Source organism: Suricata suricatta, chromosome 6 (genome assembly GCF_006229205.1).
Source record: "Suricata suricatta isolate VVHF042 chromosome 6, meerkat_22Aug2017_6uvM2_HiC, whole genome shotgun sequence".
In the NCBI taxonomy this organism is placed as follows: domain Eukaryota; kingdom Metazoa; phylum Chordata; class Mammalia; order Carnivora; family Herpestidae; genus Suricata; species Suricata suricatta.
In genome coordinates, this window is record NC_043705.1 from 107,204,035 (window position 1) to 107,229,842 (window position 25,808).

The 25,808-nt window shown below is 54.1% G+C and overlaps 1 protein-coding gene across 1 annotated transcript; it reads right to left on the reverse strand.

The window, feature by feature from the left end:
• Nucleotides 1-5,201: 5,201 nt before the first annotated feature.
• On the reverse strand, nt 5,202-21,744 carry CDX1 (caudal type homeobox 1). Its single transcript, XM_029941609.1, has 3 exons — nt 21,303-21,744; nt 6,760-6,905; nt 5,202-6,186 (listed from the first exon to the last, which is right to left on the reverse strand). The coding sequence occupies exons 1-3, from the start codon at nt 21,742-21,744 to the stop codon at nt 5,983-5,985; spliced, it is 792 nt and encodes a 263-aa protein (XP_029797469.1). The 3' UTR covers nt 5,202-5,982.
• Between the last annotated feature and the right edge of the window lie 4,064 nt (nt 21,745-25,808).

Consider the following 25,808-nt stretch of genomic DNA (forward strand, 5'->3'; position numbering starts at 1 on the left):
GGCGCAGGCGCTGCCGTCTGTCGGCTGCGGGCGTGGGGCGTGGGGCGCGGGCCGGGCGCCACGGACGCCCTGTCTCTCCCTGCGCAGCGCCCAAGGCTGGGGAGGGGAGCTCGGCTGCGCCCGCGTATACGCCCAGACAGACGGCTGGCTGACGGACGGACAGCCGGGTATGCGCGCGCCCCCGCACGCAGAGCTGCGGATTGGAGGGGCCCGAGCGCAGGAGGAGGGGGGGGTCTGCGACGGAAACCCTCGGAGGGCTGGAGGCCCCGGCCACCGTCTCCTGCGTGACCTTGGGCAAGTAACCTACCCTCTCTGGGCCTTCCTTTCCCCAGTTGGGCAGCGAGAGGCAGGCCACGTGCATGGACACCAACAGCCGGGTTTTAGGTTCCAGCGGACCCAGTGCCTCCTCTTTGCTGTGTGACCTTGCCCACATTACTTAAGTTTGCTGTGCTGCCTCTTCATCCGGAGAATGGGGTTAAGAATCTTCCCTCCCTTACAGTGATGCGAGGAATCCAGGGAGACTGTGCTTAGACAACATGCCTGACACATAGTAGGGGCTCAGCTGACTGTAGTGACTGACTATAGGTTTCCGGCGTCTGCCAACAAAAAGAATAGCGGCCATAATCAGATGTTTTACAATCACCCACTCTACCTGTATTTACTGTGCCCGATCCTGGGCTAGGTGCTATTGTCTCAACACAGTGACCCCGAGAGACAGATGGTGCCATCCCTAGTTTACAGATGAGGAAACTGAGGCAGAGAGGTTGAGTCAAGGTCACAGAGCTACTGAGTGGCACAGCCACCGTGTCAGACCTCACGGACTTCTGGGCTAGTGGAGGTCTTGAAACTTTCTCCTTTGCCTGGAATGAAAAGAGACAGGGAGGTTGGGTCAAGAAGAGACAGGGCAAGTGTCACTGTATTGTGATGGCTTGTGACTTAGACCTTGAGCACCTGGGTTCCTCCCACCAGCTAAGTAGGACCTCAGGACTGTTATGATTTCATATCTCTGAGCTGAGCCATCAGCCACCCAGTGCCTGACCGACCTCCCAGAGCAGCTCGAGGGTCCGTGTGAGCCTGTGACCAGGATGGGAAAGTATTACTAGAGCATTCATGCTCATTGCTCTCCGGCACTGATCTGGTATAAGCTAGTGGATCCAGAATATGCATTTCCAATCAGGCCCCTTTCACTCAAAGTGTCCCCATCATCAGTCAACATGGAGAGGCCTTTGGGGAGAGTGAGGATAAGGGTCTACTGCCTTTCACAGCCCTGGAGCCTAGAAGGAAGCAAGACCCAGCTGCTCCTTTCTTTAGGTCTGGCCTCAAGGGCAGGCTGGGGGCTCTCCTGATGCAAAAGGAAGGAGCCCTCAGCCCCTGAATGTGAAGGGAAGCAACATTCATGAAACCCTACTCTGGTCCTTGATGAAGGCTTCTATCTACTATCTAATTTGTACTTCTTTCCAACAGCTTGGGAAGGCAGGCTTGTGCATCCCAATGTTATACCCGAGGAACCTGTCTCAGAGGAGTAAAGTTATGTACCCAAGATCACACAGAGCACGGAATCTCTGGGCTTTGGAGAGAAGCCAAGAGGGCAAAAGCCAGCAGCTCCTGAATCCAGGAAGGCCCAGGCAAGAACCCCCCCACCATCACCACCCTTAGAGGCTGTCACCTTCTTTTTAGACATGCTGCAGCTTTACTGAACAACCCCTCCCATTGGTACATGAATTTCATGGAAGATGGAAGGTCCAGAGAGCCATGGGAAGAAAGAATAGAAAGGCATCGGATCAAGAGCCCTGGAAGACCGGTCTCTTTATGAGCCCCTGCCAGGTGCACCTGGTCCCCCCAGTCCTGGGGGGAGCCGCTCTTGGGGTGGTGGGAAAGAACAGAACTGGATCTTTACCCTTCCATAAGCAAACACATCATGGGGTGACCCCTACACATTGGTGGCAGCCACTGAGGCTGTGAGTGCAAATGGATCCAGGCTCCCACTTTTCATATGGGGAAACCGAGGCCCAGAAAAGGCAGGACTTACATAATCGCTGCGTGAAGTAGAGGCAGGGTTGGTCCTGGCATCTAGCAGTCTGACCCCACACAGGCTCTGCCATCCAGATCACAGCTTTCTGCTACCCTCTGCCCCATCACCACAGCCCTTGTTGGAAAAGTCTGGTCTTCATCAAACAAATGAACAAAATTCCAACATCTTCTAGAAGACACTGTCCACATAAGTCAGTCTGTTCACTGAAACCTCAGTCTTGTGATCTTGTGATCAACTGGCCGTGAGTTTAGCTACCAAGCGTGTTTGATGTTTACTGCAACTGCCATCACCCATCCCCTCTCTCAGAAGGAGTTTGGTTACTCCTTGGCAGAAAGACAGCACTTAGGAATCCCAACCAGTAAATAATCTTCTCCCTTCCCCTCTTCCCACCTCTCTCTCTCTCTCTCTCTCTCTCTCTCTCTCTCCGTCTCATTTCTCCTGGTCTCACATCAAACCAGAAGTCAAATGGAGATGTGTGTTGATTTAAGGAAATCGTGAGATGAAAATGTGCTTCCTTTTATTATATGCGGAGATATTTTTAAATGCATATAAATAAACATTTTTAATTTGCTAAAACGTTCAGACTATCGCTGGAGAGCATGTGTTTTGTTACACCAGCTAGTGGCGACTGTGAAAAATGAGGAATCAGACTGCTGGTCCATCTGGTATGATTCAGAGAAAAGTGGCTCTGGGGTGGCGCGTGCAGGACAGGATTGCCCTCCAAAGCCGCCCTCTCTTAGGCCTGCTGAGCTCCCAAGTTTCCGTATCCCATTGGCCGGGCACCTCATCTTCTGGGAGCCAGGCTGGTTTCCTCGGACAGACCCCCGTCACGGCCCATTACACCTGCGTGCGCACACACATACCCTGGGAGGCAGGAGACCCCTTCTATTCCTAGAGCAGGGCTGAGTCCTCCCCTAGCATGGAGCTGTGACCCTCTCTGCTCTGCCCATGCCCGTCTCTTGGCAATCAATGGGAATGCTCCCCAGACTGGGGTTCCCAGCGCAGCATCAGGGGTGTCCTGCACACCAAACATAGCACTCATGTGCATGCTTCTGGTTTGCTAGAGGCCATGACCAGGCCATGACCAGGGCCATATCTGACATTTGTCTGGACGCCCAGTTTCCAGCCACCGGGGCCTGCCCCCTCACCGGGCATGGGAGCATAAAATTGCTATGGGCTAAAAAGAACCAGCAGCAGCTCCTCATGATAGGAAAGCTAGAATCCCTCTCAGTGCTGGGCTGGCTGCAGGGTCTGACAGGACAGGAGGGGGTCCCTTTCTTGAGTCACTATGCCCCTGTCTCTGGTGGAACCCTCTGAGGGACAGGGAACTCACTACCTCACAAGGCAGCCCATCACACTGCTTAGAAGTCGTTTTAGATAGAGTTTCCTTTTTCCTGGAGCTCAAACACCAATGGACAGGTGATCAGCCCCACTTTGTGGGCCCCCCCTTAGCCTCCTCACCTTCCACCTGGGCCTGGCCTGCAGCTCACCCAGCCTGACAGCCAGACAGAGGTGTTCCTGTGGCTGGGGACAGGCTTGCCCTGCCGCAGATCTTCCAAGCCACCATCTGTCCTCAGCTTCGGGGGTGGGGCAGGCCTGCCAGCATCTCGAATTAGGACATAACAGCCCCCTCAGCAGGTGGTGAAAAGACAGCACCTACTCTGTGCTACATTCTGATTAGGTTAAAGTATTTTATTTACATTTGGCAAATGAGGAGGCCGAGGCTCAGAGGAGCTAAGCAAGTTGTCTGAAGTCTCAGAGCTTGGAGGTAGTCACGCTGGAAGCCAGGCCATCTGACAAAATGGTGACCAGAGTCACAGCCAAAGCGTGGCCCTCCAGCCCACCGCATCCCCACGCTAGAGTGTATGGTGCTAGCTGGGGTGCTAGTAGGTGCTAGTAGGGGGCTCCTGGGTAGCAAAGTGTGGAGAATGCTGGACTAAAGAAAATTCAAGGGGTTTCTTTGCTGCTCCACTTGTCAGAGCCTTTGATGTGTTAATGTACCCCTGTGCTGCTCTCAGAAGGGATGAGTCTGCAGGGCTTGGCCAAACTGACTTGACCTGAGCCACTTTTTGGTAAACAAATGCCTCGGTTTTACAGATGGGAAATGAGGCCCAGAGAGGAGACGTAGTTACCCCAGGGTCACACAGCAACTATTTCTGAAGATCAGAAAATTATCCACCTCGCTGCCAGCCACACCTCCCACCAGCCCTCTTCCTCTGCTCGTGGAAGCGTTGTCCTTTCCCTGGTACCGCCCTGTTCCCAGGCCTTAGAGGCGCAGCATCTTCGGGAAGCCATGATGTCTGCCAGGCCACGAGCAGGAGAGAGACGTGCCTGCTCCTCCGAGGGGCTTATTTGGGGACTGGCTCCACTTGTACATGGCTGTCATGTGCCCCAGGAGCAAAGTGCAGGCAGGCTATGTGCATTTTTTATGGCTGGGCCACATCCCAGAACAGTAAACAGAGGGGCAGGCAGCTGGCACCAGAGCTTTCTCAGGAGTGAAGGCCCCAGACTTCTGCCTGCCCCTGGAAGTTGAGAATTGCAGCTTGTCTCCGGAATTTAAAAAAAAATTATATTTCAAGTTCATATTGGTAGTATTCTTTTTTAAGAGCATGTTGGTCCTTTGTTGGTCTGACAGCACTTACTAGACCCTTAGGCCTCAATCCAAACATCACCTCTTCCAGGAAGCCTCCCAGACCTTCTGGCATAAGCTGGAAGCCCACTCTGGGCTCCCCGGATACTTTGTTCCTTTGAGGCCCAGAGCATAGCTCCGACTGGGAACTTTTGTGGGGCAAGGGCTGTGCATTCCCTGGGCTCAGCCATGCCTGGCACATGGGGGTGCCCAATGAGTATCATCCATTGAAAGAAAAATGTGAGCTGAGAGTACTTGAGTAATTAAAAAAAACAACTGATGTTTTGGGTCTGATGATTCTGCATATAAAATGGACTTAACACTTTACATCGACTCGTAGACTTACTCTAACAACGTCCTATTTTGATCTTTCAAACACATTTTAAAGGTGACCTTGTTACAGGGCTCCAGAGATGGGGGGGTGGGGTTGTGCAGTGGTGAGGGAGGGGGAGGGTGGTTTACTATGCTACGTCAGCATCTTCTGCTAATGCTAGGTATAATGATTTTTATACTCTTTTTGAAAGAGAAAAAAAATTTATTCTTGAAGCTGCATCCAAGAGATTCCACTCTATGTACATCACTTGCCCAGCTGTGAGCTCTGCTTGGTCCGGTGGAAGTCCCCCGGGGACTCCCTGGGGCCTGGGCTCCAAGGGAGAGCCTAGTGGGGTGGTAGAAACTAAGCAGGTGGATGCTACCCACCCCGGGCTCCCTGTGCCCCCCATCTGGAGGCCCCACTGAGAGTGCGAGTGGGGGGATATGGCTCTGCAGTCCAGAGGGGTCGGTCACCAGAGCCTCTTGCTCTTGTGGGCTTTGTGCTTTGCATCCAGCCTGGACAGGGGTCAGGGGATTTGTGGTGGGGGGCAGCAGGAGGGGAGCCCCAAGAAGACGCAGGTGTGAGCTGACCACATCCCTCTCCCTTGGTTAAGGTTTAGCTTTCTATCTTCACTCAGCCCTGCCCCCTTTCTCCAGAGTCCATGCACTCCCCCCAGGGCCTCCCACCCTTGAACCTCTGGAGGGGGAGGTGGGACCTAGGGACTTATCAAGGCCACTTGCTTGGCCCTCTGGGGATGGAGACCTCCCACCCTGGGCTCCCTTACCCCACTGAGCCCTAGAACACAAGAGCTGGAAAGATCCTTCTTCCACAGGCTCACTGCACAGATGGGCCAAGGGGATGCAAGGGCTGGGTGGGCAACTCATCCAAGGTTACCGAGAAGGTCAGTGGCAGGGCTGGGATTCAGACCAAGCCTCTCAGGCCTTAACGGGAGCCATGTGCCCAGCACCTGAGTCCCCAGGCCCCCAGTCTCCAAGGCGGGGCAGAGGGCTAAGGCAGATACTCCTCCTTAACAGGCACTGGGGAGGAGGCGGCCAGGAGGCTGGCAGAGCTGGGGCCCAGGCCCCCCAGGGGCGGCCCTGCTGCCCTGGGGGTGGCTTCGTGGGCTGGCGGTGGGGGCGCTGGGGGCTGCTGCTGCTTCTTCTTGTTCACTTTGCGCTCCTTTGCCCGCCGGTTTTGGAACCAGATCTTCACCTGTGGTATCGGAGAGGAGAGATGGGCGAGGTAGGGGGGAGGAGACCAAAAGGCAGAGCAGGAGAAAGAGGGAGGATAGCTGGGCTCTTACATTTCCATTTGGGGTCTGTGGCCTCCCTCCTGCACCGCAACGCACACTGTTCAGGGACTCTGAATACACCCTCCCCTCTAGAACCTGCTCCTCAGCCCTAAAAACAACTTTCTCTGTATCCTCCTCTGTCCCCATTTTCCACGGCCATGCTCTAACACCCCTCCTCCAGGAAGGCTTCCCTGTGCTCCCTGGGACTGCTCCGTCCTTTGGACTTAAACAGGACTCATCATACCTTGCCGTAGCCTATAGCTAGTCAGATCCCCTAGCCCCTCCCCCCCCGCATTGGGGGTCAAGGACAGTGGGTTTTGTTGCAAGTGGTGAGCATTTGGCAGCAGCTCAGTTTCTGCTATGCTGTGTGACTATGGCCAGAGACTCAACCTCTCTGTTCTCCTCCCTTGACTGAGTCCATAATCTGCCTGACAGCCTGGAGGTCAGACTCTGGGTCCTGCTCCCGTGGTTAAGGTGGAGGTACCCACACACACCTGCCGTTCGGTGAGCCCCAGATTGGCAGCCAGCTCAGACTTCCGCCGGATGGTGATGTAACGGCTGTAGTGGAACTCCTTTTCCAGCTCCAGACGCTGGTGGTCGGTGTAGACCACACGGTACTTGTCCTTGGTCCGGGTCTTACCTGAGAGGTGGAGGGGCCAGGAGAGGAGGGGAGTGGGTGGGCGGGGCTCCAGGGAGGAAGAAATCCAGGCCCCCAAGGGAGAACCCTGAGGCACACAGAGGCCAGGGTAACAATCATTCCCCCTAGGTCAGGCTTGGAGAACCCCCACCCGAGAGGCGAGCACTGCTCTCATGCCCATTTGGGGAGGCACTGAGGCTCAGCGAAGAGAAGCTACTTGCTCAGAGTTACACAGCAGGCTGCTGGTGGAGCTGATGGCCAACTCCTTCGGCTTTAACTCAGCTGTTTCCAGACAAGGACCCTTGGGGAGCTTGTGAAAAACCCTGGCCATCCTGGACCTGGAAAGCCTGGGGGCAGGGCCTGCATTCTAACAAACTCCCCAAGGTGGTTCCAATTCAGGATCCCAAGGCCACAGGGTCTAACACCAGTGACATGGAGGGACACCTGGCAGGCCAGGCCAGATGGAGACTAATGACCTTCTCTCCAGCGCATGAGAAGAAAGTGGGGAAGGGCGACCACAGGTAGAGGCAGAAGCTTGCCCCAGGGTCCTGGGGGAGGGGGAGGGGGAGTGCACTCAATTCCAGTCAAGTGACAGTGGCTGCTGCTGGCCCCAAAACCAAACAGAAAGCACTGAAACACCTGGCGACCCTGACGACTGTCACATACCTCCAAGGGCCCTGGCCCTAGACACCGAGCCCCAAGCTGGGGTTGGTCTGCCCAAAGCCATCCACACTGCTGCTTCTTCTGCTGGCACAGAGCAGGGACTCAGGCTCAGGCTACAAACATTTACTGAGCTCCTGTTGTGGGCCAACCACTGGGGTATCCCAGTGAGCAAAACTAAAAAAAATCCCTACTCTCAGTGAAATTAGGTTCTAGTGGAGGGAGCTAGACCAAAATAATTTGATATTTGATATTAAGTATTTGATATGTTAATGGATAAGTATTCCAGAGAGAAGATAGGCAGGAAAAGAAAACTGGGAATTCGGGGAGGAGAGAGTATGTGATTTTTAAATGGAGTAGTCTTACTGAGAAGGGGAATTTAAGCAAGATTTGAAGGAGGTGAGGGAAAGAGACATGCAGGTAACTGGGGAAGAGGGTTCCAGCTACAGGGAATAGCAAGTGCAAAGGCCCTGTGGTGGGAGCATAGCTGACATCTGACCGGCATAGCCAGAGTGCTGTGAGCAAGGACAGAGGGGCAGGCTGTCCATGGCCTTACAGGCCATGAGAAAGACTCTGGGTGTTACTCAGTCTGGGATGGGAGCCATTGCAGGTCCTGAGCCCAGGAGACAGGAAGTCTGACGTAGGTTTTAATATGACTCTGGCTGCTGCATAGAGGACAGACTGGCAAGAGGAAGGGGAAGCACAGATAGGCCCGAAGTAACCCAGCAGAGAGGAGGCTGTGGCTTGGCTTCTCGACAGAGCTCAGCCTGGGGCCAGGAGCTGGATTTGAGGACCGAATGGGGTTAATGTCAGTGCTGCCTTTGGGGCTGGGATCAGAGGCCTGTCTGGAGAGAATATTAAGAGTCATTCTTGGCCTGGGCTGCTGCGGGGGGCCTGCCTCAACACCAGTTTCCTTCGTAAGAAGCTCAGCACTTGGCTATAAATAGGAGGCACATGCAAGCACTTTCAGACTCACACGTGTGTCCCACCAGGGTACAGCGGGTCTTGCAATGGCCATCGACCCTGCTCCATGTCACCCAGTTACCCCCACACAGCCTGGCCTTTACGTCCTGAGGTCGCAGCCCTCGCTTTGCCTGTCCCTCAGCACCCCCGCGCTAACCACCCACCCCTCCTCCAGCTCCCGCCTCACTACTAAGCCCACGCAGCTTGGCAAAACAGCTACCGGGGTCCCCAGGAGCCAAATGGTTTTGTGGAGAAAGGGAGACGACAGATGTTTCTGGGCTCTTCTCCTCGGGTTTGCTGCCAGGGCAGCATAACCCCACTTGGATGCTTCCACACCCGCTGACCGCAGCCCACCACCTGACGCAGCACGGGACCACTTCGGCCCTCCGCCAGGCCAGGCCCAGGAAAGGGACAAGGGAGTGGATGCTGAGGACTTGGCTCCAGACGGGCCCTGCCTTAGCCTAGGAAATTCAACGCCAACTCGAAAACAGTTCTGCCCAATGCCACCACCCCCAGAGCCCAGCAGAGCACTGAATCTTCACTGGGCTAAAGCCAGAAGGGCTCAGTTTTGTCTCCTCCCATTTTACAGATGAAGAGACTGAGCGTTCCAGCAGGTTATACTGGCCTTGTGAATCCTTCTAGTTCAACTCCCCTGTACAGTCAGGGGCACTGAAGCCCCCACCTCCACCCCCTGCAAGCGTGGACCTGCCCAAGGCCGTGTCACCTGGTCATGAGTCCCACTCCCTGCTGCTGGCCCGACTCCTCACCCCATCAGGCTTAGGGTCCACAGAGCCCCCAAGAGGTCCCCTAAACCTTGGCAACAGGCGCTCAAACAGCAGACTATAATATACTTGTACTTCTGGGAGGGGAGGAGCCAGACCATGGTGAGGGCTGGCCGCTGAGAGTCCTGGGCTGGGGCTGGACAATCCACAGGCTGGGTGGGCCCTTGAAAATGCCCGGATACTCACAGTCCGAAGTGGGGCCGGAAGGCTCCCTTCCCACCCAAACAGCCTGAGGTTTCAAGCAGCGCTTCCGAAGGCAGCCTTTTCCTCAGGCACCCAGCGCTCACTCCCATTTTTTCTGATGAGCAAGTGGGGATCCATCACATCTGACTTTGTAGATGGGGGGAAACTGAGGCTCAGAAAGGGGGCATCTTTGCCGAGGGCCATCCTGCCTGGTCGCGGGATAAACCCTGGGCTCAGGCCACCAACACGGTAGCTTGACTCATCTCATATTTGAGCAGGGGGAGGGTACTAGATAGGAGATAGCGCTGAGCTGCATATTTCCTTCTTTCTGGGGAAGCTGTCAGGGCAGACCCAGTCCCCAGGCCCTGTCACCTCCTCCGTGGACCCAGGAGATGGGCTGGTGGGCTCGGGAATCACTGGCCAACTTCTGTCTGGTGGAGCTCTGGAAGCAAGAAGATGGCTCTGTCCAAAACAAAACCTCTGGGATCACACTGCGGTCCAGGAACCAACAAGTCCCATATGCTGTCCAGGGAGTAAGAACTGGACCACCTTCCTTGGAGCCCAGCTTGGTAACACCTAGCCTCAATTAACATGCACGCACCCTTCAACCCATTGATCCCAAGTCCAGGAGCTCACCTCACAGAAACTGTGCCCAAGGCTCTGGCTGTTCTGAAAGGCACAAGACTAAAAACAATGTCCACATGTGGAGGACTTGCTAAATAAGAGACAGTACATCCATGAAGAGGAATGTTATATTGGGGCGCCTGGGTAGCTTAGTCAGTTAAGCATCCAACTTCAGCTCAGGTCATGATCTCGCGGTTAGTGGGTTCGAGCCCTGAGATGGGCTCTGTGCTGACAGCTCAGAGCCTGGAGCCTGCTTTGGATTCTGTGTCTCCCTCTCTCTGCCCATGCCCAGCTTATGCTGTCTCTCTCTGTCTCTCAAAAATAAATAAAACATTAAATAAATTTATAAAGCTCCCTACATACCAATATTGAGCAATTTCTAAGATATATTGAGAAAAAAAAGACATAAAATACTGTGAATGGTATGTTACTGTTTTTTTGTACAAAAGTTGAGGGACACACACACATACACACACACTAACACATATGTTGTACCCATAGAATTCTTTCTAAAAGAATATACAAGCCAATAACAGGGGCTGCCTCTGGGGAGCAAGCTAGAAGCTGTGGGGCCTCAGGAAGGTGACAGGCAAGAGTCTTTGGAATGATTCTGGAATGATTCTTTCTTTCTTTCTTTTTCTTTCTTCCCTTCCTTCCTTCCTTCCTTTCTCTCTCTCTCTCTCTCTCTCTCTCTCTCTCTCTCATGTTTGTTTTTGAGAGAGAGAGAGAGAATGAGTGGAGGAGGTGCAGAGAGAGAGGGAAACACAGAATCCAAAGCAGGCTCCAGGCTCTGAGCCGTCAGCACAGAGCCCGATGCAGGGCTCGAACCTATAAACCTCAAGATCATGACATGAGCCAAAGTTGGACGCTTAACCAACTGAGCCACACACGCACCCTTTGTTTGTTCTCTTTCTTCCCTCCTTCCTTCCTTCCTTTCTTCCTCCCTCCCACCCTCCTCCCTCCCTCTCCCCTTCCTTCCTTTCTATCTTTTTTTTTTTTTTTTTTTTTTTTTTTTTACCATGTGTGATAGGAATTTGTATTTTAATGACAGTCAGAAGCCCTGGGCTCCAGTCTCAGCGCTGGGCCAGAACTCTTGACTGCCTCAAGCTACCCTCCCTTCCCGGTCCTGTGAGCACCTGTGGCACCGTGCCACCCCAGGAGCCTTGGAGGGAGGGGGCAGGGAGGTGTGTGAGAGCAGCAGGCAGGGAGAGGGCCTGGGATGAATGATTTACAGGCTCCTGGGATGCTGGGGCTGAGAGGGAAGTCCGGGCTCCTGCAGCAGGTGTCTGATGGAGGCCAGCCGCTCCCAGCCCCCTAATGAATAACCCTCCAGGCCAGACGCCAGTGCAGTGCAGATCTTCAGGGGTGAGCACACCAGGGGAGGCCCTTGGATAACTCACCCAAATGAGAGGCCTTCTCTTTGCTCTGGCTTTGGGACCTGAGGAGCGGCCCATCCGTGTGTGCTGGGCTGCTGTGGAGGCAGCAGACTCCCCATCTCCAAGAGCAGGCTCCTGGGAGGTACTAGGGAGCTTTTTAAAAGCACAGAGTCTAGACCGGAAATTCATATTCAGTGGGGCTAAAACGAGACTCGGGGATTTGATGCGTGACTAGCTGTCAGGTGACCCTGGCATGAGGTGGTCTGGGCAAACAGACCGCTGGGGTTGCATGGCACAGCTTCTCACAGCTGGGAGGCCACTGACTGGGTGATCACGGACCAGGGACCTCAGCTTTCCGAGCTTCATGCTCTGTATCCATAAAATGCGGATAATAATGGCCAACAAGTCACGGGTGACGTGCTCAATACATCTCTCAATAATCTATGCTGTGCGACTGTTATCCCTACTTACAGGTACGCAAGCTGAGGCTCAGAGAGGTCCACGCATCTGGCAGGTGGAATTTAAACCAAGTCTGTGAAGCCTCAGGAAGAGCACTGGAACCTCTCATGCAGGGTGGGGTCTCCCATAATTATCTCCCACCCCTGGGGCCCAGCAGATCACTCGAGACAAAGAAAGGACACCTAGCACAGCACCTGGTGCTTAGTAGGTACGCAAGGATGTGTAGATCTTTCTCATTGTCAACAGTGGCATGACAAGCCGTGTGGCAGAAGGGCTGGAGAGTGGGTCTGGGGAAATGTGGATGTGTTGGACGAGACTGTTTATTTAGGAGGTCCTTTCCAACTTGGAAACCCCAGGCTCCCAATGTTTGTTGATTCTCTGGTTGTGTTTGTTATTTTTGCCGAAAGAATTCTAAGGCTGATTTCCCTGTCTGAGAGCCTAGATACCGGGCCTGCCCAGCTGGAGGGAAGGGGGCAGGAGCCACAGCAGCCTGTGGCCACCCAGACTGGGTCAGGCAAGGACAGAGTTTAGCGTCTGCCCCCAGGGCAGGGCGGGTGGCTCCGGGAAAATCCAAGGGCCTCTGGGTCAGCACTTCCTGGGCCCTCTTCCTGCTAGGTTTGTGGCCCTAGGGGTGGCACTGCTGGTTCTGGCCCTCGGGGCCTGGAACACCAATCCAGCCTCAAACCTCCATGCCCCGTCCCTGTGTGGTCTGGCCCCACCCTGACTGTGCATCGCAATCCCCCCTACAACACACAAACACACACGCATATGTGTGTGCACACACATGCATGCAGGTAAGCTTGTTAAAAATACTCCAGCCCAGATCCACAGCATCCTGCTCTCCCAGCCATTCTAACAGCCCATGGATGCTATTCTGAATCACTAGCTAAAGTCAATCTGTCCCGGGCCCAGTTTTGTGCCATCGGTGCAGTCTGGAAGAAGTCCCTTCTCCTCTCCGGGCCTCAGTTTCTCCTGTGCATCAGAAGAGGGTGAGCTCTGAGGGCCTGGAGAGTCTGATGTTCTGTGCAGCTCTGAGCCCTCCTCTAAGGGGTTGGCCCAGGTCTGACCAGCTGTAGCCAGAGGACTCGACAAGCAACTGAACTTCGGGCTTTGGATGGGAAAGTAGTTTGTAAAGGGCAAAGAGCGGAGGGGATGTCAAGGAGAGCCGGCTATTTGCAGAAGCGGATGTCCGAAGGGCCCCTAGGGAGAGGGAGGAATGCGGCCTGATGGAGCAGCAGGGCAAGGAACACATTGGCCGGGGAGCCGGGAGCCAGGAGATCTGGCCCGGCCACTGGAGGAGGATGTTTAGTTAGGACTTGGTTCTCCATCCCACCAGCAGGGGTGGGCCCTCCGCTGTGGTAGCCCAGACCTGGCCACTTTAGTGACGATGTCCCTCCCCGGGTCCTGAGGGTATCTACTGGGCTCTGATTGGGTCCTCATTCAGGCTGAGTGGCCCAGGCTGCACCATCACGGTTCCTCACTGGAGCAGGGGTAAGTCTGGCATGGGGGTGGAGGCCCTGCAGCCTTGGCAAGCTTCTCCTCCCTGCCCCTCCCTCCTTCCCAGTCACAGCACGAAGCTGGCCCTGCACCCACTCCTCCCAGACCGCCCTGGCATCGTCCCCTGCCCTGCCTTCTCCACGGAGCCACGCGTCCTGGCCTGGCTTGGGAGGCAGTGAAGAGGACAGAAAGTTCAAGGTCAGGTAGACCTGTCTGCTTTACCCTCGCCTGGCCACAGGCGGGCAATGTGAATCTAGGCAAAGCACCAAACCTTTCCAGGCCTATAGCTGTAAACTGAGGCCATGAATTCCTCCTCGATACAGCGTAGTTGTGGAACTCAGGGGTGAGAACCTATTGAACAAGGCAATTATTGATACAATCTAGTGGATGATGAAGCTGAGTGCTGAGACAGAAGTGGGAAAGGCTCCCTGGTGGAGAATACGGAGTCTGTCGGGAATGGATGACCGTCTTAGGAACTCTTGGGAGCGGTTTGTGCCTTCCCGTATGACAGCTGCTAGCCACATGGAGCCACTTAAATTTATTTTTTAATTTTTTATAACACTTATTCATTTTTGATAGACAAGTGTGAGCAAGGGAGGGGCAGAAGGAGAGGGAGACGCAGAACCTGAAGAAGGATCCAGGCTCTGAGCTGTGTGCACAGAGCCCGACGCAGGGCTGGAACCCAAGAACAGTGAGATCATGACCTGAGCCAAAGTCAGATGCTCAATGACTGAGCCCCTCAGGCGCCCCTACTTAAATTTAAAATAACTAAATAGAATTAAGAATTAAGCTCTTTAGTCACATGAGCCACATTTCAAGTGCCTGACAGACGCATGCAGCTAGTGGTTACTTAGCATCCAGGACAGAAGAGATAGAGGGCACTTACATTATCATAGAAAGTTCCACTGGACAGCCCTCCTAGACCAAAACCCTCCCTCAGGCTAGGTGCCCACAGCTGCATCGAATCCTAAGCGGACTGTGCTTGTCCAATCTGCAAAGCAGCCTACCCACTTGTATTTCCCCCAGGTTTTTCCACAGGGGCACCCAAAATTAAGGCGTGCCCTTGACCCAGAACAGCCCTTCTAAGACTAGCAACCAAAAACTGTCCCTTCGAGTCTTTCCCCAGGCCTGAACAGCTTGAGGACTCTCCAAGCTGTTTCTTAGTGCCTTGCCCTCCCTGGGTCACCCTGGAAGTCAAGGTCCTGCCCAACGGTCTGCAGGCCTGGGTCCTGAGGTCACACATTCGGGGGGGCATGGGGGGATGCAGCGAGGGGCTCTAGGCTCCCGCCCTGTCCTAGCTCACGGGGTGACCTTTGCAAGTCCTTTCCCCTCCGTGCCTTGCTCCCAGTCTGCTCCGTGAGGGTAGGGACCATGCTATCTTGCTCACACAGCCCTACAATGGTGCCTGGCACACAGTGAGTACTGGATGAATCTTCGTTAAAGATGCAACTAAAATCCACTGCTCCTTGGTCTTCCTCATCTCAGTAAATGGCCACTCTCTGGATACTCAGGCCAGAAACCTAAGAGGCACTTGAAGCTCCCGCAGCCAACCCACCACCTGGTCAGCTCAACCTCAGTCTTTCTGTCCTGTTCCCTGCTCCCAGAGCCTTACCAAAGCCACTAACCTCATGCAGAAATGTGCAATTCTGGGATCAGAAATACCTACATTTGAGAAAATGCTAAGCACACGCAGAGTATTTAGTAGGTGCTAGTTCATGTCATTATTACCATGGTAGACACTCGGGATTTATTTGTTAAATCATTCCTTCCCCTTTTTCATGCGAGGGGGGCAGATTAAAAACAAACAAAAAAAATGACAAACTGGGATTAGCATGAAGGAAAGTAAGCATAGAGCTGAGAGGAAGATTAAGTTGCAGGCGTGGAGGGTGGGGGGACCTCCTTTAATAATTTTGCAGGAGGGGGAGGTCTGCTGGAGGAGGTGATGTTTAAATCAAGACCTGAAGGTTGAGGAGGCTTCTATATCAACAACAAGAGGAATGTTCCAGGAAGAGAAAACAGCATGTGCAAAGGCCCAATGGCAGAGAGTGCAGAGTAAGGGACAGACAGTGCCAGCTCCCTGAGAGTCCCCAGTCTGCCTGCCTGAATGAATAAATGAATGAATGAGGGAGGCACATGGTGAGGCTGGAGAGACCAGCAGAGCTCGAGCCTTGGGGCTAGGGGTTTGAATTTGGGTTCAAGAGCAATGGGAAACCCCGGGAAGGTGTTGAACTTGAAGGGTCAATCTTGGCTTCCACTAACGTCTACTCCCTCTTTATGCACCCCTCCAAGCTAGAGGGCTGCAGTGTGGCATGGGGAGGGTTCAACATGTTAACCCTTGTTGACTCCAGAGGCAAGTGTTGTTTCCAAATCCCAGGAGCAGAATCCAGAACAGAGATCGGAGGGCCAGCACATTAAGATAACTTCCTACAGGAGCGCCTGGGTACCTCAGTCGGTTAAGCGTCCGACTTCGGCTCAGGTTATGATCTCACAGTTCATGGGTTCGAGCCCCGCGTCGGGCTCTGTGCTAACAGCTCAGAGCCTGGAGGCTGTCTTCAGATTCTGTGTCTCCCTCTCTCTCTGACTCTCCCCTGCTCATGCTGTCTCTCTCTCTCAAAAATAAATAAAACGTTTTTTAAAAATTTAAAAAAAGATAACTTCCTATGGACAAGCCAGCCCCTACTGCTAAGAAAGCCGTTTTGGACCTTCAGAATGATTTCCTAAGCTTTCAGCAGCAATATCGGCCAAAGTGAGGGGGAAAAAAAAACCACCCAACCAAAAAAAGCCTTCTGCCACCTTCTAACTGGGTCATTCCCCTTCCCAGCTACATCTGAGAGACGAGGTGTCAAATACAGCTTCTGTCTAGAGAACCAGTTTTAAACGGCCTGCCCCTGCCGTACCCACTCTCCCCCATCATCGTCTTCCAGCTCCTCCCTGACCAGCCTCCTTTCCTCAGCTGGGCTGGGACACACTCAGGAAGGGGTCTGGGGCTGCTGAGCATGTTGCTTATTTGACAGATGCTCCTTAGGCTGTAGAGTCTGGGTTCGAACCCCATGCCGCTTCATCCTGGCTACGTAAGCTTGAGCAGGTTCCTTACCCTCTCTGAGCCTCATTAACTTTATCTGTAAAAATGAGGCTAATAATAGATCCTCACACCTCTTAGGGTTGCTATGAAGCCTAAGTGAGAAAACCCATGAAACGTTCTTGGCTCACCGCCTGGCACACGGTAAGGACTCAACCAGTATCGCAGTGATCAGCCTCATCATGAGCTCCCGTCATGGGCAAGGCATGGTGAAAGGACAGGGCAGACTCTGACTGGTCCTCAGGGGAGATGGAAGGGATAAACAAGAGAGTGGTAAATGCTGTTAAAACAAGGGCCTGATATAGTGCTTGGAGGGGAGGAAAACAAGGAGGACTTTCTAGAGGAGGTGGCCATGGCAACGAAGGTGCAGTGTTTGAACTGATGAAGATGTAAGAGGGAAGGGTGGGTAATTTAGGTTGAGGGAGCCAGACTGCAGAGGCAGGGAGTGTGAGGTGTGTGTTTCCGTGCACCTGCTAAGAACAGGCAGAGACGGTCATAGGCACTGATATGCTAAGCACCTCCTTTGTGCCAAGCACAGGGCCTGGGCTAGATGGGCACCATTGCTTCAAGGTACAATCCTATTATGATCCTAATGTTATAGTGGAAGAAACTGAGGTTCAGAGAAATGATCCAAGTTTACTTGCCTGAAGCTATGCAGTCCCAGGCTTGAGGCTCCCAAGCTCAGCCGTAAGCCACCCCCCCGCCCCAGTAAGCACCTCTGTATCTAGACAGACCAGCACAAGAGTGGCTTTAATTGCCCTCTTAACGAGGGCACTGAATGCCAAAGCAATGAAATGGCATATTACGAAATGGCAAGTCCAATGGCAGTGGGGAGCCATGGAGTTCTCTTGATCAGGAGACGTGCCTTGCAAAGGTAAACTGGTAATGGTTGTGAAGACAGCTGGGGTGTCAGAGGGAGGCGGAAGGTGAGAGGCCAGGCTGGTGGCTGTGGCAACGGGCCAACAGAGAGGGTCTGGAATCTGGTGAGGAGAGGTGGGTTCATCTCCTCCTTGGGCCTCCGTTTCTCCATCTGAGATCTGAAGGGGCTGGACCAAGACCTAAACCCTGCTACAATGGCTTCATCGTCCCCCTGAGCATCTCCCTGGCTGTGTAGGACATCAGCCACCCCACAAGTCACCAACCTGGGAAGTACTGTTTATTCATGAGGAATAGATGCTGAGCCTTTGACAGAGGACAATGTATGACCCTCCTAATGACAAAGCTGGTATTTATATATGCAAACGGGGAAGACCACAAACTAGAACCCCTTGAAGTCCTGGCCTCAGTCAAGTGACAGCAATTGCTCCGGGTTAACATTTTGATTATGGAATGAAGCCCAACAGCCTCTCCCTTGTCTTTCCAGTTCTCATTGTCCCTCCTCAGGATAGAGCTGAGGTGGTCATCCAGCCTCAGCTCAGCCAACTCCTCGGCTAAGGCTGGAGGGCCATCCCAAGAGGGAGAGGGCAGCAACCAGGCTTCCATCACAGCCATGAGCTTGCTCAGCTGAACAGCCATGGTCCCAACTCCAGGGCTGGGAACATCAGAAATGTGTCAATGCCAAGATTTCATCTCTCCCCCTTCCCTCTGTCTTACTGTTCCTCACACGTGTCCTGTTCATTCCATTCAACAAAATGTATTGAGCCCCTATGGAATGCCATGCACTGAGATGGTATCTGGAACCATAGGGATGGGTCAAATGGATGTGGCTCTGGACCTCACGGGGCATTTACTTTGGTGGGTAAAGAAGCAGACCACGCGCGCACGTGCATGCACACACACACACACACACACACACACACACACAAACAGGTAAACTGAAATCAAGGTTAGCGCTCTGAATGAAACATGGCGAAGATGATCAGCATGTATAAGGGGAACCTTCCTTGAGACATCATGAAGGACCTCTCTGAGGAGATGACCATTAAGCTAAGACCTGAAGGGTGAGAAGGAGCTGGACCTGCAAAGAGTTAGGGCAAAGGAGTCTCCAGGAAGAGGGAGCCACATAGGCACAGGACCGGCGCAGCACACGGCACATCTGAGAAACTAAAAGAAGGCTGGTGTCTAGAGCTTGGTGGCCTCGAGTAAGTAGCCTGGGGCGAGGTTTGGGAGGCAGGTAGGGGCCAGGTACTGATGTTCTATAGTCTTGTAGACTTCAGGGAGTATGGATTTCCCAATGGGAAACCATTGGAGAAATTTTAAGACTCATCAACATCTATCCCAGCTCAGCCTCCACTTGTGCAAAAAGAGTACATTTCTTATAGTCCCTGGGCTTCAGTTCCCCAACTGTATGTCTGGTCTCCAACTGAGCAATGTTTGGGGTTGGCGACGGGGATGGGGTGCTGGCAGGTACCGACCTTCCCTTTGCCGTCCTAGACAGCAGCATTACACAGACAGCACCCCCGAGGCCTGGGTCTTCATGGCTCAGAAGGAGAAACTGAGGCCACAGTGGGGGTGGGAAGGGCGTGGCCTCTCTCTCAGGGAGGATCTGGAACCCCATTGCAACCCTGCCATCTCAGGAGGGTCAGGTGCCCCTGGGCAGACAGGCAGCAGCTTTCAGCTTCTGGAAAGCTGATGATGCTGTGTCCTCACCAGAGTTAAGTCTCACTTGGCTTCTGGGACTGCCACTTTCCTTGGGAGCCTGCAAACCTCCCCTGGCCCTCTCCTCCTACTTTCTGGGAGTGAAAACAGGAAAGGTGTTTTTGGCCTTGGGCAGACTTACAGCCAGGCCCCCTGTCTGCCTGGGGACAACAGTTTTCAGATGACTTTTAAGACCAGAGGCTGGGGCGGGATTCGCACGCAGATCCTGTGGCCAGGGAAGAAAGGTGGTTTGCCAGACATCACACAGCCTGAAAGTGCCCCAGGCCTTGCACCTGACCTCTGACTTCCACGGGTGCACCCTCTCCGGGTCTTGCTCCTGAGAAACTCCTGCATTCGGACCGCTCCCTATCCCCTTCCCGCCTCCCTGCCACCCACCACGTCACCACCCATCTCCAAAGTTTCCTGATGACGAGGAAGCAGCAACTGGAACAGAGGAGTGGGAAAAGCAGGCTTCTTTCTCCAGGGAACAGACACAAAACCAGAGGTCAGTGGCCCCAGACCCCTCCTCTCCTTTAATCTAATGCGGGGTTCTCAACCAGGGCCAATGGAGAAATCTTTTTCAGAGCTTCTAGAATCCCTCAAATGGTCTGCTGAATGAGGCAGCACTTTTTGTCTAGGGAGAAGATTTGTATTTTCCACCAGACTTTTCTAAAAAGATCCCTTTAAAACCAAAACAAAGGTACCAGACCCTTCTCTATTGGGTCACAGATGGTAAAACTGAGACCCAGAAAAGATGACTAATTCAGGGGAGGCTATTGTTTAGAGGATTAGAACACAGGCCTGGTGGTCAATGTCTGGCTTCGCGTCCCAGCCCCCCATTTACTGGTTATACGGCCTTTCATCAGTACTTAACCTCTCTGCGTCCTTGATTTTTCATCTTAAAAATGGGGATGATAATAGTACGTACAATAGTGTTGTAAGAATTAGGTGGCTTCATGCAGGCAAGGTCTTGGGCAGTGCCTGGTCCATTAGTAAGTGTTCCATAAATGTTAGTTGTCAGTATTTAGCCAAGGTCACACAGATGAGTCGCCCAGCTGGGGTACACCCCCCAGTCCTCTGAGCCTGATAGGAGGCTGATCGGGGCTTCTGTGTCCCTGAGCCTCTCAAGAAGGTGCTGCAATTATAGCCAGATCTGCCCAACATCTGCCCCGGCCAGTGAAGTGTGTGCAGGGGACAAGGGGGTGAAGAGAGAGAGGAGGTGGGGGAAGTCCCAGGCTCCCTCCCAGCTGGAGGAAGGGAGGAGGGGCTGAACATCAAAGGGTGGGCAGGCCAACTTCCCGCCCCTAAGGCCAGGTGGCCTTTGTCAGGACAGGCCGGACACACTCGGGACAATGGGATATCGTGTTCACTTTCCGGCCAACAGGAGTCACTACTGAGCCAAGGGGCAGCCTGTTACATGACAAAGGGGGGACCTATAAAGGAGGTCAGGCCGCCCCTCATTAAAGCCAGCCCTTTGTCCTGCCCCCTCTGCTGCCTTTGAAGAGGGTGGATCAGAGAGGCCTGCCTGGGGGGCGGGAGGTTCACAGTCTCAGGAGCCAAACAGTAGCCACCTTCCCAACTGCTCCTGCTTTCCCCTCCCCCAGGGTCAAGAGTTCAGGGAGGGCCCTGGGATGGTAAGGTAGGGACCCCCACCCCGATTTAACCAAACAGGGCTCTTTTCCGGTCCAAAGGATATGACCCGCCAATCTCTTCACTGTACTGATGGGGGTACTGAGACCTGGAAAGGAAAGTGGTTCCCCTGTGTTCACACAATCAGCGCATCGCCCCTTCTGGGGATGGTTTGCAGCTTCCTCTTGGGGCTGGAGTAGGGGTGGAGGAAACGGAGGACCACTGGGGCCAGCGTTGCTAAAAGAGCCCTGGCTTAAATCTGGGGGCCTGCATTCTAGTTCCAGCCTTGCCGGACAGCCACAAGGTGCGTCACTTCACTTCCAAGGGTCTCAGTTTCCCTATCTATACTGAAGGACAGGCCGTGCTTACAGGGCTCAGGCAGTCTGGGATTCTGAAGGAGGAAGAGGAGACAACAAGCACCCCAAGGCCAGAGAAGTCAGGGAGGCCCAAACGGAGAGCCCGCTGCAGGGCCATGGCAGGGGTCAGACTGGGGGCGACTGGGCCTCGCCCTGGCACCTGCCGGTGCCCAGGGGGACGTCCCAAAGGCGCAGGGCGAGGGAGGGGTCCTTACCGCTGCCAACGCCACCTCCAGCCGCCACGCTGCGCCGCATCCACTCGTAGGGCGTCCGCCTTTGAGCTCCGGGTGAGGACGGTGCACCCGGGCCGCCGAGGGGCTGGGCCAGGAGGCTTGGGCCAGGCCCAGGGGGCGCAGGCACCGGGCTAAAGTCCGGGGGGGGCCCGAATGCCAGCGGGGCTGGGCTGGCGGCGGGGGCCGCAGGGCCGGGGCCATAGGCGGCCCAGTCGTCCTTGGGCGCAGAGAAGGGCGCGCTCCAGGCCGCAGAGGGTGCGGGGGCCGGCTCCACGTGAGAGTAGCCGGTGAAGTCGGGGTACTGCGAGGGCCCAGGGGGTGCGGGCGGGGGGCCGTAGGCTTGCGGGCCCAGGCCTAGGCTCGCGGGCCTGGCGGGGCCCGGGTAGACCGGAGAATCCTTGTCCAGCACATAGCCCACGTACATGGTGGCCGCGGGGCCCCGCGCGCATGCTGGGCCCTGGAGCCGCCGCTGCCGGCCGCCCCGACGAGCAGAGCAGACTGCTCACCTGAACTCGCGGGCCCTGCCGCCGCGCCCGCCCCACCCAGGCCTTTTATAGCCCCGGGCGCCCGCGGCCCCAACCCGGGCGGGTTTGCATTTCAAAGCGGGGGGGAGCCTCCGCGCCGCGAATCAAAGGGGGAAACCCGTCGGGGGCGGGGGGTTCAAAAGGAGACAAATTGCCTCCCCAAGCGGGAGGTGGACGGGCCGGGGCCTGGTGGGGGTGGGGGCGCGGGGGACGCGTCCTGGGCAAGCGTCGAGGCATCGCTAGGTGTGGGTCTCCTGCGGGGGCCGACGGCCTAGCGGCCCCAGACACTCGGTCCTCCCTGGGCCGCGTGGACCACCCGTGACCCCATTTTACAGGTGGAGAAAAGGGATCCGAGGGGCCCGCCAGGCCAGCGTCACACAGCCACATCCGGCGTGTGGCGCGCTCTGCAGTGATCAGCTAGAGGTGAGGAGGCAACCGGACTTCAAACACGATTCCCCCTGTAAGGTAGCGGATACTTAATCTTGGGGGGTGGGGGGGAAGAGGTCACGACCCCTCTGAGCCTCCGAAGAAAGCTGTGGCTGTTTTTCTGGGAAAATGCACATATGCACATACAGGAGTCTGCATACAATTGGGGAGTTTTCCTGAGTTGGCTCTCCAGAGAAAGTTCTTAAAGAGAGGCATCTTTAACATGACATTCTAGGGACTTTTTCACAATTCTCTTAACAAACGCCCCCCGCCCCATTTTAATAAGAAGTTCCAAACATACACAAAAGTGGAATTTGTAATGAACCACTATATACCCATCCCTCAGCTTCAACCATTATCAAGCGTTTGTCACAGTTATTTCATCAACTTCCCTCTTTTTGCCAAAGTATTTTAAAACAAATTTCAAACATCATGTCATTTTACCCCTACATACTTCCGCATGCATCTCTCAAACACGTGGACACTTTCTTACATAATATGCCATTTAAACGCATCTAACAAAATTAACACGAGTTCTTGAGTCTTATCTAACACTCAGTTTGTATGTGAAATTCTCCAGTTGATTCAAGATCAAAAAGCTTTGGTTCATTTATTATAGCTGAGGCCCATTGGTATTTTAAATGCATCATGCATATCCCTCCCCTATTAAAGATTGGTAAACATTTCACAGCCACCCAAGGGGATGTGCGTAAAAGAGCTGAGGAGCTGGGAATGGGTAACAAGGCCGAGAGATTTGGGGAAGGATTCATGAAGGACAAGGCCTTGGGTCAAGATGTCTTGGGGAGATGGGCTGCCTTTCCACGGGGCATGGGGTTCAGTGCCAATGAGTTGCACAGAGGCCCCTGATGGTGTCTGACCCGCCACCATTTCCTGGGAACACCCTAACTGTGCAGAGACGTGTGGCCCCCAAAAGGTGGACAGAATCAGGGTCTTATCGGTTCCACCTGTCCCTTCCTTGGGTCCCCACATTAGTTAGCCAGAGCAGGTCAGCATCATTTCAATGCTAGACCAACACATGTGTCAGGATCTGGATAGAATTTATTTGCCCAGAGCAAAATGACAATGTGAGGTCCCTTGTTCAAAATTATTAAGAATTTCAAGACAGGAGAGAATTCAAACACACACGGAGCCCTTCTAAACACTGGACCCTGTGTGACCGTACGGGTGACCCACCCAATGAAGCTGGTGCTGGTCAGAATCTTGTATATCTAAGGTTCCACTGGGCACTATAACAGAATTGGGGACAGGAAACACAGGGCTCCCTTTCCTGCTCAGAGGAACTCTTTCCAATGTGCAGGTGGCAGCAGTGGGGCCCAGAAAGGAAAGGGGCCAGGCCCAAGGTTATGCAACAAAATGAAGGCTGGGGGGTAAAGGGGACTGCCCGGGCTGTCACTGACCTGGATAAGCACATGGTCGCCTCTGTAGGAAAGGCTCTCTTTCCCAGGTCAGGAAGGGTAATGTTGGTGAAATTCTGACTCTTTCAGGGGGTCAGTAAAAAACTGACAAGTAGGGGCACCTGGGTGGCTCAGTTGGTTGAGCGTCCAGCTTCGGCTCAGGTCATGATCTCACAGTTTGTGGGTTTGAGCCCCGTGTCAGGCTCTGTGTCGACAGCTAGCTCAGAGCCTGGAGCCTGCTTCGGATTCTTTGTCTCTCTCTCTCTCTGACCCTCCCCTGCTCGCACTGCCTCTCTCTGTCTCTCAAAAATAAATTAAAAAACATTAAAAAAAAAAACTGACAGGTATACAGAGAGGGGAGAAAAGGCCCAAGAGAGCTGGGTTCTCCTCTCTAAGTTGACAAAACCAGGATTGCTCGGACAGGAGGAGAAAATCTGGAATGGGACTTGAGGTTTTGAGTTTGGGGAGGGGTGCAGGGCAGACCTGGGACCTGAGAGAGAAAGCTGTAGGCATAGACAGTCATAGGTTTCAACGCATCCATAATAGAGTGCTCCCTAAAAGGCCATCCATTATGAAATGGGTTGTCAGCAAATAGAGGGTGAGCTCATTATCACAGGAGGTATGCAAGTGACTGCCGGAGGTCTCTGGTCACAGGTGCCGCAGAAAGCATGCCTATCCTAAGCGGCAGGAAGGTTGGTACTTTCTAGGTGCCCTCTAATTCCAACAATATGTGGGGTCAGACCTGCATGGAAAGCACAGAGGTCGGGAATGGATGTAGGAATTCATTTGTTCGTGTGGGCGTTCATTGGACCAATATGTATTATGGTAGTAAGTCTTTGCCCTTGGGGTTTTTACAGTCTGGGGAGAGGGTTCGGGAGAAGCATGTCTGAATTAAATAATCACTGATAAAGGTGAAATTACATCTTGGGAAGAGCAGCAGGGAAGCCAGGCAGGGTCCAGAAATGATGAAGACTTGGGTGGTGGCTGAGAGATGACGGCCTTGCAGGCAGAGTGGGGACTATTTCCCTGCCCTGGTCAAGACCAGGGACCTTGAGGCCTGGGGGAGTCATCCCGACTGCTTCATGGTCCCCTCGGTGTTGTCCCCTCCCAGGGTGGAGGCTGGGGCGGGCCTCTTGCTCCACAGACACCTCCGGGGGGCAGACCTCTACTTCTACCTTACCCTGGGCCTGCTCTTTCCTGAACCCTGGGTGTTGGGAGGGAGTGGGACAAAGCCCACCGGCCCCATTTGCTGGATGAGGGAGCACAGAGAGGTCCAGATAGTGGGGCAAGGTCACATAGGCACAGGGCTGGGCACAGAAGCCGAGTCTCCTGACCCCACTGGCTTTTCTTGGTGCCCAACCAGAGTGCCCAAGGGGTCCTCAGCTCTGCCCTGCTGAGCCTCCAAACACGACCCCCTCACCTAGAGCAGGAGAGCAGGGACAACACAGATTTCTTTGCATGCCGACCACAGAGGGTCAACCTATTCATTTTACAGACAGGTTACCTGAGGCCTAGAATCCTTTAGAAAAAGAAGGGATTTTCGCCAAGTTACCACAGCAGGTCAGTGTCTACTGGATGGAGACAGACACAGGTCTGATGACTGTCGCTCAGTGTCCTTACGTCCTGTCTCTCTGAGAACGCAGGGTTCGGCCCCTCCCTCACCTGGTGCTGGAGCAATAATGCCATGACAGTATGACAACAGTGCCACTATTTAGTAAGCATTCACTAAGTGCCCGGCAGCCGGCCAAGTCATTTGCAGGTATTATTTCAGGGAGGGTGAGGTAGGGTCTTGTTACCCCCACCTTGCAGACGAACCAGCAGGAGCTCAGAGAAGTGAAGTCACATCCCCTTGAGGCCACATAGCAGGTTGGTGGCCTCTCTGGAAGTTTTTCTTTCCCCTCCAGCCAAGCCTGTGTAGGAAGACCGTGCGCTGCGTGTGTGTCTCTCTCCTAAACCCGGAGTTTTGCTTATACAAATATCTGCTTCCTCTTCCTCCTCTGGCCCATGCAAACAAGCCTCAGCTCTCCCCTCCCCCTCACGTCTAGGTGGACCCCTCCAACCAGAGACCCGAGGCAGCCCTGATGTGCCACCCTGCTTCCCCTTCCTGAGGACACCGTAACCTT